Source organism: Rhinolophus ferrumequinum, chromosome 6 (assembly GCF_004115265.2).
Source record: "Rhinolophus ferrumequinum isolate MPI-CBG mRhiFer1 chromosome 6, mRhiFer1_v1.p, whole genome shotgun sequence".
NCBI lineage: Eukaryota > Metazoa > Chordata > Mammalia > Chiroptera > Rhinolophidae > Rhinolophus > Rhinolophus ferrumequinum.
This window is the reverse complement of record NC_046289.1, coordinates 69,647,806-69,660,389: the sequence shown is the minus strand read 5'-3', so window position 1 is coordinate 69,660,389 and position 12,584 is coordinate 69,647,806. Positions and strand designations below refer to the sequence as shown.

The following is a 12,584-nucleotide window of genomic DNA, read 5'->3' as shown; positions in this document are numbered from 1 at the left end:
GCAGGGCCAGCAGTGTCAGTCAGGTTTATGGAGACTCAGATATGGCACCCACCTGCATGTGCTGGCTAGGTTGGGGAGGGCTCAACAAAGGAACAATGCCTTTTGCCAACACTTCTGTCTGGGAGAAAGCTGCCCCTCCAGCCCTCAGCTTAAAGCCAGACAATTCACTTCCTCCCCATATGACCCTGGTGCCTTTCGAGCTGCTGCCCCAACTCTGGAGCTCAGAGCAAGTGAGTCTGTCAATAAGTAAGTCCGTGTGTGGGTGCTTTAAGAGGAGTACATGGGACTCCAGCAGCCTTCTTACTCAGCCGCAATCTCTGCTGGTTTTCATAGGCAGATGTTATGGGGACTTCTCTTCCTAGCACTGGAACCCTGGGTTGGGGAGCCCGATGTCAGGCTGGGACCCTTTGCTTCTCAGGGGGGACTTCCACAGCTGAAATATTCCTTCCAATTTTTAACTGCCACATATGCCTATGGCATTTCACATCTCTGCCCCTCCTACCGTGTGTCCCCGAAAATAAGACCTAGCCAGACCATCAGCTCTAATGCATCTTTTGGAACAAAAATTAATAAAAGACCCAGTCTCATTTTACTATAATATAAGGCTGGGTCTTTAATATAATATAATATAATATAATATAATATAATATAATATAATATAATATAATATAATACCAGGTCTTATATTAATTTTTGCTCCAAAAGACGCACTAGAGCTGATTGTCTGGTTAGGTCTTATTTTCAGGGAAACGGTACCAATCTCGACGTGGCTTCTTCTGATTTGCATTTCCCTGGGAACTAATATTGTAGAGTATTTTTTCCTGTGCTTATTGGCCATTTGTATATCATCATTGCCGACATGTCTATTAAAATCCTTTGCCGACTTTTTAATTGCGTAATTTTTAATTGGGTAATTTGTCTTTTTATTTGAGTTGTAAAAGTTCTTCATGTATTCTGAATACAAGTCCTTTGTCCGGTATATGATTTACATATATTTTCTTCCATTTTTGTCAGTTGTCTTTTTACTTGATGTGAATTAGTGAATTTTGATATTTGTAGTTTTCATGATGTTTCCTGAAAACTTCAGTTTTCAAAATTGTGTCCATATAATGTACTGAGTGGATTACAAGCCAGATAGCCTTGAAGTATGCAGAAGAGTAAAGTGAGTGCATCCAGTTTTCTATGGATTAGAAGTTCCCGCATTCATCACAAAAACACAGGCTTCCCAAAGTCATCTAGCCAGTGAAGGTAATTTACTATTGATAACACAGAAGACATGTCTTCACACCTAATTAGAGTTTGAATTTAATAATTAAAAGCATTGAAAAACCATTCCTTATATTTCCAAACTGTTGATTGGTTAACTCAACATCATTTGAATCTCTCTTTAACCTGACCTCTTACTTTTTCTTCTTTCTTTTTTCCTGCTCCCTTCTCTTCTTCCCCCCACCCCCACTCTCTGTTTTGATTTCAGATTGAAAATGGCTCAGGAATCAGTCAGCAAGTTGACATCAGAGAAGAAAGTGGAGACAAAGAAAATCAATCCCACGGCTAGTCTGGTGAGATGCATTTTCAACATTACCTCAAAATTATTCATTATAACTGAGGTGCACCCAGGAGTGTTTCTGTGTTTAAAGGATAAAACTCACGGCAATGGTAGGTCATATGGAAGGAGTAAGGAACAAAACACAGCTCGTGTGTTCTCCCAGTGTACTCAACAAAGGTCATTTCCTGATAAACCAAATTGAATCACTTACGCTTTCACACTCCACCCCGTGTCATGATCCATCTACTTTACCTCAAAGCACCTTTCTCCTGAAATGTTTCAGCATTTCACCCTCATTAATTCCTTTTCTCTGTTAAAAAAAGGGGTACGGTTTAATCCTCTTTTCATAGTTGGGAAAACTGAGATGCAGAATCATTTCACAAATGGATAACAAAAACCAGCACTAGACTCTGGGTTTCCTGATGTCTCTCCCTGTCCTAGAAACTAGCAGTCTTGTCAGACTTCCTGGCTGTGAGAAGTTGTCCTTCACAGCCCTGTTTTCAGGAAGGGTCATAATGAATTTCCACCATTCATTCCTGACATAGTCAGAATAACTAAATGGTTAGGAACACGAGGTGACAGGGTTTGAATCCCAACTCAGCCACTTACTAGTTGTAAAACCTTAGTGAAGTTACTCCTCCCTCTTTGATCAAGAGAGGGAAATAATATTACCTTTGCTTTCAGGTTATTTTGAGGAAGCTGAGAAGAGACATGTAAAGTGCCTAGCATATAATAAGAGCTCAATAAATATTAGCTCTTATTCTCATTATTACACGTTTCAGCAGCTTTGGTTGACCTTGCAGTGGAGAATAGCAATGAGTGATAAGTAGAAGTATCACTCTCCTCGTTCTGGTTTTCAGACCTTACCTTCCTTATGCCCTGATCTCCTTCAGCTACTTATTTTGTCCTTTTGTGTCACAAGTACTTTTTGCCAGCTGCTTCAAATCCTTTGACAATCTAAATGGAGCATGAATTAGAAAGTGAGATTATTTCTGTTGGTGGACCATGCTATTTCTCATACCAATCCCATCAGCAGCTACATGAATGTTGAGTGAGAAATAGTGAAGTCAGAGCCATATAGCTTGGTCAGGAACAGCCACAGTTAGTGCACACAGCCCTTTCCTGAATGGACATGACCTCGGTGCCCACTGACAGTGTATTCATTACACTGATCCCTATGCTTTTGGGTGGAAGTGGGCTCAAGCATAATTTTTATTTTCCTCCATCGGCTTCTACCCCTTTTCCCAGGCCTCTTATTTATGCCTCTATCCTAACTTTTTACAGCCAAATCTTATTTTCAGGGGCAGAGAATGGACTCAGCCCTGTGGACAAAGGGGAACAGTGGGCATACTCTGGCATTTCTTTTATAGGTAACCCCCATGGTGAGCAAGCTCCCAGTTGTGATTCTCCACTTGTTAGGGTTATTTGTCTTGTTGTATGTTTGTTTGAGGGGGAATTAAGAAGAGTTTGTAAACCGATTCCAGATTCAATTTCACAAGTCAGGAATGGAATCCAAACTCAGGATGGTTGTTCAAAAATCATCAACTCAAGTTTATATCCAGGCCAATATAGTAATTCCCTGCAATGTCACATGTCACAGATCACAAGCAGCTGAGGATCCATCCTCAAAGGGCTTCTCCCCACATCTGCTCTTCCCATTTCTTTTTCAGCCTCCTATTTGCCCGCCCCTAAGCAGACACACCCATCATCACCATGTTTAATGTATTTACTTCTCTAAAGTCCTAGAAACAGGAAGCTTCCATGTTTCTGTTTCATGTACTCTAGTTTATTTTTCCATCATGCCAGCAGGCTTACCTATCCTTCCCCATTAGAAGGCTGTCCTTGGGAAGGAAGCTTAGGGAGAGCAGAGCATGGAGCTCCATGGCCAAATGGGAGCTCCTGCCCTTATGCATAGACTGAATCTGGTCATCTTCCATTTTGATTGTCCATATCTAGACTCTCTAGAGATAATTTCTTGAGCATTCCCTAATTCCATCAGTAGGCCACAGGTGGGGATAGGAGGAGTCTTTGAGTAACACTGCAGGTTAACACCTCCATCACAGAACAACAGCATGGCATGAGAAAGGCTGGTGCTTTAGATGAATATACTTGGTTGACTGTTCATTTTGGTTTGCTGGTTATTCATTTTGTTTGTTTTTTGGAGGGTACAGGTGATAGGTTGGCAGGAACAGGTTTCAGGAAAGGAAGACAGAGATACTCTCATTTCTTGGGTGTTTGGTACAACTCTATTCAGCATTCTAGACCAAAATTTGAGAAATTTATCAAAATTTGAGCAAGGTGGAAATTTAAAAAAATAAAAAGAATAAACTCACTTTTCTTCTCAAACAACAGAAAGAAAGACTGCGTCAGAAGGAAGCCAGTGTGTCCACCAACTGAAACAGACACATGAAAATGATGATAGCAAGACGAGCAGTACCTTGCGTGGTCCAACACAAATGCTGCAGGAAGTTCCTGAAAGATACGTTACTGTTTGTTTTGCTCGTCTCTTCCTGAGGTCATCTGCAATGAGCATCCCGTGCCTTCTTAAAGAAGTCCCTTGTTAAGCCACAGAAACAATGAAAATCTGCTTAAGGGAACATCGCAGGAGTATTTGATAATTGTTTCTTGTAGAGGTCCTAAGTTCACTTTGTTTAAGACCAGAAGAAATACCAAGATTTTCCAATTTTTTAAAAAAGTGGAGATTTCAAGCTTTCTAGTCCAAGCTTGATACATGTAAATTTGTGACAGAAAAAAAGGATCTTTTATGACAGTTGCCTTGAGAGAGTTCAAGCCTTTACACACTGCTGGTTTAATTAGTATTCTTAATTTTGATCCTATTGCAGCAAGAGCTTAAAGCATCGTTCTCGCCAAAAATGTTGAAACTTACCAAAACTGTTTTTTAAGAAGTCCAAGACTATGTATTTCCCAAACAAGAGAAATGGTTATTTTCTTGTTGTTGTTCATGTAACGAAAAGGAGAGAAAATGGAATTATACATGGGTGGAGAAGGGGTTAAGTAGCCGTAAACTTCATCCTGGAGAACAAATTATGATAATGGAATTGACATCAGCTGTTAAGTGAGACCCAGTCTTTTGTTTTTATATCAGTTCATTATGGTTTCCTGAATCAGCAGGGATTCTCCACCCCTTCTCCCAGAAGAACCAGTGATACGTAAGCAGGGACAGACTTGCAGTCAAAGCAACTGCTTGAACAAGTGACCCAGTTACAGAGCACTTTTCACATTTCAGAACGTTCGTGAATGACATGTTGACGTGCAGCTGAGCCCTATGTCATGTTCTGGGACTGTGTGTGGCTGGACTGTTCCCTCTAATCCCAGCAGGCGGTTTCCAGACAGGAGAGCAAATGCTACTCATAATCTTTACCATGACCTTGACTGACCAGCATGTGACAAAGGGTGAAGCAGGGGTCTTTGATGTCTGAAAAATTAAGGGCAGAAAAAAAGTTTTCTGCATCCAAATACAAAGAACGTAATTATGTTAATATTAAACTTTGAGTAGTATATCATGCATAGGCAGCTTTTTCAGACCCCGGCAGCTGATATGCCCATTGCCCCTTGAGTAGCAAGGGAAATTAATCTATCTTGTGAGGGCAGAAGAGGGGCTGGGGGTGAATTGAGAATGGGATCAAAGAGTAGCATTGGGCATTGAAGGGAGAAAGGTCCGAGCTTGCACCTCCAGTTGGTGGAGGACAGTATAGAAAAGGACAACAAACTTCAAACCCTTCTCGATCTGGCTGCGGTGTATGGCCTGCCCCTTCCCCCAAGATCTTTCCAGAACCTCTCAACTTGCCAGGTGCCTGAGTTTCTGCCCAGGAAATGCCTGCCAGTGATCAGCCCTCTCAGGGACCTCATAATAGATTCAGCTAATTAAAGCGGCACCATGTCCTAATGTCATGCCCATCTCGGGAATCAAGAATGCCCAGTCAGGATCAAATCAAGTCTCTGAAGCCATATTCTTGCAGGTGCTACCCACCTTTTCTAACAATTCAAAAGAAAGGAATGTAGTAACATAGATGGCTTTGTTTTGTTTTTTCAATTCAAAATAGAAGGATGGGACAAGTAAAATAGAAAAACTAGTAAGGAACTTCCATGACTGAAAGAAGGTGCTTGTGAGCAAGAAGCTTTTCATACTGCTTTCTGATAGTGTTTTGTCATTTTCACTTAACCGTGAAGAAAACCTAAGGAATTCATCGATTTAAAACAAATTCCACTTACAGCCATGCTGGGCTCTGTGACATTCCTTCTAGTATTATCATTCAAAAGAAAAGGGCCTGTTTTGCCAATGCCTTGGGAATCAACTTAGAATTCAGTGAGACCAACATAAGTCTAGATCCTTATGGTCCTTATAGACTTGACGGGAGACAGCAGCAGGTGTCTTTCCATGGAGCCACTGTCATACAGTTCGGGTCCTGAAGTAGGATGCTCACAAATCAAATCACTGACGAGAAGCAAGACTGTCATTTTGGCCGCCTAATCCTGTAAGAACAAGCTCTCAGGGAACCCGTGCTGAAGAATCATGGGTGGAAATATTTAACTTGAGAGTTAGATAAATGTAGCCCAAGTTGGATTTCATCCTCATGGACTGACTAGAAATTAGTAGTAAAATAAGCTATTTCTAAAGAGTGAAATTTGCCTGCCTCTGTTCAGGAAACCTAATGATTTTGTAAGAGTAGTCAAATATATTAATAGTATGTCAGTATATTAGACACCAGGGCAGGATTTCCATTATTTTCACCCAGTTTGAATCCTACCATATGTATTTGGATGCCCCCTCCCAGGTCCACACATGTACTGGGTTATTGACCCAGTCTTCATTTCCAGCTTAGGTTGATACTCAGTAAAGATTCACAAGAGTTTCAAGGTGGGCCATCTAAAACAACCTGGGGACCCTTAAAATGATTCCTCTAAAACACATGTTGAGATTGTGTTAAATGCAACAGATGTCTCTAAATTTTTTATGGAGAGGAAGTAGTTGGGGTACCACTTAGCAGCTTAGGCATAAGAGGCAACCATGGTTTAAGTGGGTGTTCTAAGCACAGCCTTCCCTGAACGAGAGGGAGAGTGACCAGTATTGCTTCTCTGTGTTTAACCAGACACTCACTCCTGCCTTACCAGTCACACGCTGAGAAATCTTAAATTAGAAACAACATCTTTTCTTCCTCGCTAAAATTCATTAAATCTGAGGGTACAGTTGGATAGCAATTCAGATTCTTGCATCATCTGTGAGCACACAAGTATGCCATATATTACACCAGAGCATGATATAAACATGTTAGGTTAAAAAAAACAGCAGACCTGCGAGGTTTCAAAAATCGGGTTAGAAGATGGTGTGCTGTATGGCTTTTAACCCAAGAAGAGGCAACTTACCGGGGGGAGAAAAAAGGGGAAAGTGTGGCCAAGCAGAAATGGATGACTCTGATGGTGGAGCCCCCATGGTCACAGGTGATGGATCTGTTGCCCAACAGTTGCCCTTTGAATACTTGAGTTGACGTCCATGATGTCTCTTGAAATACTTGCCACAACTATCTGGGAATTATGGAGGAAGAATTTCTGAAATCTGAAACGTACAGTAAGGAAACACAGTATTGCTATTACACCTTGAAATGTTGTAGCCAAAACAAATTGGCCCCCTGGTTGAGGAATTGAATGTCAGATTGGGTGCCCCCCAACCCCTGCAGTGAGGACAGTAGAAGCTGCACACCACCTGAGCCCTCCCTCAGGCAGCCCCTTTGTCCATGAGTACCGTAAGGAAAGGAGTTTCCTAAATGAAAAGCTCATACACTGCAACTGGAGAAACTGAAGGAAGAAATAAAACTCTTTGGTGATATTGGGATCCTCCACAAAGATAGCTGTCAGTACGGTTTCTCAAAGACCAGGATCGGATGTGGCAGAAGAGGTGTAAGTGTATTTTTGCACATCTCTCCATAGATTATACTGCCTGCAATGGGGGAATTTTTGTTTTAACTACATTCTGGCTTTCCTGAATGTTATGTTTTCTCATTTCTATTTCTTCTTCTCCCTTGCCTGGTGTTGTGAATGCGGATCACTGCCTGCGCAGCACAGGAAACAACACCTAGTCAGCGTGTGAAGGGCAATCAGCCACGCAGACCTGCAGTCTCGTTCCCAGTAACCAGACTGTAACGTTGGCAGGGGAGCCTCTTCATTCCCTGACATCCTAAACTGGTCTATTTTGTCATACTCTCCCCTCCCCGAAACAAAGGTAAAATCAATTTAGGGCTTTCTGAGTTAAGGAGAGGAAAGAAGTCCAAAAAATAGCTTTTCCCCAAAAATATCTGATCCAAATATCAAATATATGACTTTATAAAGTAGGTTAAGTTGTCTTTAAGAATTACCAGGAAGAACTCTTAGATTTGAGCTTCATTTTTCTTTGATCCTGCCTATTCTAATCAGAAAAAAAAAAAAAAAAGAAAGAAAGAAAGAAAAGGCCAAGAGCTAGAACGGAAAATAAAAAGCATCAACAGATTTGGAAACCCACAAATTAGTCTATTAGTTCCTGACTCACAAAAATCGACATACTGAGAAATCTAATGAGTTTATTTTTGAATAGTTTTTAGCCTTTCCAAAATGCAAATAACTTGTTGGATATATTTCCATTTTCCAGCTGTAGAGAAACACAATCCAACTGTTTGGAACCTTCTCTATTATTGGTGCAGAAGTCACTTAAAGAAAAGCACCTTGGGAAACATGCCTCAGCATATCTGACTCCTTTAGACTCACTCACATACCAGTATTTATAATTCCATTAGCAATTGAATCCAGGCATAACTAGGCTCTATTACATAGCTGTATGTGACTGAGAGGTCCATTTTGTGTCATTTCTGCACACCCATCAGTTGTTGACACCTTGTTAGAAGCACTGAATGTTAATTTCACAATTCTTCATTTCCCTTCCCAAGGAATGGGCAATCTACCAAACCCTCCAGAGCAACGCTTTGTTGGGCACTAGTGAATTCAAGAAAGTTTTAACATGTAAAACTTGAAGCCAATTCAGTAGTCTTATTTGTTCCAAGACTTTTAACCAACACCGTGATATAAACTTAGCATGTGGGAAATTTGTGTAGTTGAAAACGTACTTGGAAATGTGAAGATGTTAAAATGGCAGCTAGCTTACTTGGTTTCTTAAGTCCGCATGCAGTTTCTACCAACAAAGAGATTGGGAAGTAAATCAAGCCCCAGTCAATAGGTTGGCTGCCCCCAAATGAACCTTACTGGATTCACTCCCCTTTTAACCCCAGCCCCTCTTCCAACCCCTACCCCCCACACACACTGTGGTAGAAAATTACACAGAGGACCCTTTCCTTCTCGTCCTCCTTTCTCTGATGGTTCACTTCAGACATGGTTCAAATGAACTCCAGTCTTTATTGCATATTACATCTATGAAGTACTTGTTCATGAATTTCTTCTCCATTCTATGATCTGGGAAAGACTGACTTAATGTAAGATTTTTATATGGAAGTGGTAGCTAAAGCCATTAATTTATTCTTCTACATTCCACCTATGTTCATATAATTTTCTATTTTTAAAAAATCTTAATATTAAGAATGTCTAGTCTGTCTCCCTTTCTAAAAGTTTATTCGGATACTTCTGGGGGCTAATTTATTTTTTATGTTTTATGTGAAATTTGATAGCATTAGACTAGCAAAATGCAAATGAGTCCATCGTTTCCAGCAGAAATTCACCTCCAAAGAACTTGAATTCTTCTCCATGGAATCAACAACCTTCTACCAATCTAGGTTGTTTTATAGGCTGAGCATTTCCCTAAATTCTACCCATGCAAACCCCAAGGGGCTCTCTGTCTTTGACACTGTGAAAATGCCTTAAAGGAGAATGAATATCTCTCCCCATATATAGCGTGAGCTGCCAGTGCGTTGTACTTAGCACCTCAACTAAGAGTGTTTTCAGCGTGCGTTCACAGTGGGTCGTCAACATCTTGGGCAAAGCTGTAGCTACTTTCTTTCATTGTTCTCTTTCAGGGCTTGCTTCCATTCTTGTCATGAAACAGCTATATTTTTGTTTATTCATCTGGGTCAGCTTTCCAAAATAAAAGGCTAGTTCCATAGACTACTGAGCATACAGGTGAATTACTCTCTACCTCCCCATATGTGGAGGGACAATAGATATATTCAGGAAGGAAAAACTCTCTGGGAACTCTTGGGATGAATTTTGGATTCCAGATTTTTTTCTATGAGATATATAAAAATAGGTATACTCATATAGCATAAAAAACTTAGGCTACTCTTCCCAATAAGAGAATAGAAGGAAATTCATGTTCTTTACATTTTAGATAGGTTTGAGCTCATTTTTTTTCCTTTCTTCTTGGCAGTTTTTCCCTAGCTATAATTTAATTTCTTCACACCTGACCACCAAGACATAAGAAAGGTGGTCTCAGCCCCACTGAGACTGCACTCGGCATAGTCCTCCAAAGACATCCATTTCCTTTGGAAACAAATCCATGAGTGAGGGGGAAAGTCTAGCGACACATCTTCTGTCTGCCCAGGGTGACACACGTAGGATTTTTAGGTCTACTAGAGGAATAGGTCTACTCCAAGTTATTAATTTTATAATTCTGCAATTCTTCAATTTATCAAGACACAAATAATATTACCCTAAAAGGACGTGTAATCTTCAAAGAATATAAGCATTAAAAAAACGACATCTCTTTAAAGATACAACTAAGATACTCCTACAAATGCAAAAACTTTTAAAATTAGAGCTTGAATAATTTTTAAGACTCTTTAAAGCAAACGTCATTGATTCATTATAGTCTTCCTTTCATTGAGTTTTAATTTAGACTAGTGCGGGAAGCAGCGTGCCCCTGGACTTTGATTTAGGGAATCGTGCTTTGGCCTGGAAAATCAGCACTGGACTGCGTGCCCAGAACCTAAGTGAAATCAGTCAGCATCCTAATAGGAATCAGGCCTGACGGAAATGTAAATTATCTCAAGTCCTTTAAGGTTTAATATTCTTAGCAACACTCTGGACTCTGGACACTGCTTCCTAAAATGCATTTGCCCCGTGCAGTTAGGTGTCTTCATTCTGCCTTGTGTGATTGCAAGCCATGGGATGAGGGAGACAAGTGAAGGACAAGAAGAAGGACAATTTGAACAAAGCCGTGGTGCAACATTTGGCTGATGTAACGCTTCATTAGGGAGCTGGTGATTTTTGTGCCATGGTTGTGTCATGGGTGGCCTTTCAATGGAAATTCCATGAATCTGGATAAGGCAAAAACTGGGAGTGCCCAGTATCTCATAGTGGTCAGTGCCTGACAGCGTGCTGGAAAAGCAGGTACCCTCATGTAACTGGCCTATGCTTGCTGAAATAACACCATTAAATTACAGGCTCATTTCCATAGGGTCGGTTGTCATTGGGCCTTCCTGTTTTGTCTATGCCTGCCCAAAAGTCATTTTGGCATCTAGCTTCATTTCACTTCGCTCCTTTGCATACCACTGCTTCCGCTTCCCCTTCTTTCACACCCTGCAGCTGTTTTTTTTTTCTCACTTTACCAGTACAGTTTCTCCAGGACACAGCTCTTTTCACCCCTCTCTCTCACAGACAGCCGCATGTCTCCCTGAGCCCTCACTCTCTCCTCTCACACCTTATGCTCCGTTTCCCAGCCCTTTGGACAGGGCACTGTGCTGTCACCGACTGAGACACACTGCTGTGACTGCTTCTTGCTAATGTCAGCGTCACCTCATCACTTAGGCAAAGAGGGGAAAATCCATAAAAGAAATGGAAAATGCATTTCGTTTTCATTTTATTCTACTTTATTTTAAGAAGGCTGAGGGGAGGTTTGTTCTCGTCCTTGATTTCTCATCGATTTTACTTTAAAACTGTCTAACTGGGACCATTCTTTTGATAAATTATAGATCAGGGCAGGTCACCCGCTATGAGACATAAGACTGAATTTTTGAAGCACAAAGTAACTTTTCTGTGCTGCTGGACAAATTGACTTAATTCTGTGTAAATATTTTGAATCATAGGCTTTTTATTTCCACTCCATTCTTACTACTACTCATGATTCAAATATCTACATGAATCAGGATCAGAACGTTGACAATTTGTGGTTGTGTTCAGATCAACAGTAACTGCTAGACTCTTAAAAGCATGTAAAAAGAAAGTATAAGCGTGTCCCAAATAATGAACAATTGGATGTTCAAAAGCGCTGGCTTTTCTGTTCAAGTATATTGGACCAATCTGTAGGTGTAACCTTCTTAAAGGATTTTCCGCAAAAATGAAGGTAGTTTGAGAAATGAGAAGGCACTTTAAAGACATGAAACCTTACCTTACATGGATATTTTTTAATGTAATAAGATAATTGGATTCAGGTATTTTTTTCCCTTTAAATTTTTAAAAATATGTATTTCTAATTTGTTGGCATAATTAATTCTGTCAAAGCTGGAAATACTCATTGTTTGAATTTGTAAATGTTATTTGCAACCAAATGAAGTATTTATTTTTAAAAAGAAAAGGTGAAGGAACCAATATTGATTTGTACATAATGAAAGTGTGTGTGTGTGTGTGTGTGTGTGTGTGTCCTCCTTGACACTACTTGGTCACTACATCAAGTGTATTTTTGTATATAATATATATTGGTTAGAAAATGTAGATTGTCTATTCAAAGAATTCTATCTCTGTGATAGATTATATTTATCCTAATCTGTTGATACCTCTGTTAATTTGTTTCAAGAGATAGAACTCTATTTTTTTGGAATTTGCATTCATGGCTTCCAATTGTAAGTATGCTATGGGTATTTTAATAAATCTTGGTTTCATGTCTGTCTGGTGTGCAGTGCAGATTTGTTTTTAGGAGGCATTTAAGAAACTTTCCCAACAGTATTCTAACGTGGAGAATACCTGTCATTTCTAACTTTCATTACCGCCCAAGCTCAGTATTACTACTGAGCTGCAAGAGCTGGGTCAGTAAGTCCATCATTCATATTTCCGCCCTTCTGCCTTATCCACCCCACCAGCAGTGAGCAACCTAGCGATGCATTCAAGG

At 40.2% G+C, this 12,584-nt stretch overlaps 1 protein-coding gene across 1 annotated transcript in view; it reads left to right on the top strand.

The window, feature by feature from the left end:
• The window catches only part of FMN1 (formin 1), a 264,605-nt gene extending 252,259 nt beyond the window's left edge, over positions 1-12,346 (top strand). Inside the window, 2 exon segments of the mRNA XM_033108537.1 lie at positions 1,475-1,559; positions 3,899-12,346. Coding sequence (XP_032964428.1) covers positions 1,475-1,559; positions 3,899-3,943 — 130 coding nt within the window. The 3' untranslated portion in view covers positions 3,944-12,346.
• Positions 12,347-12,584: the final 238 nt, after the last annotated feature.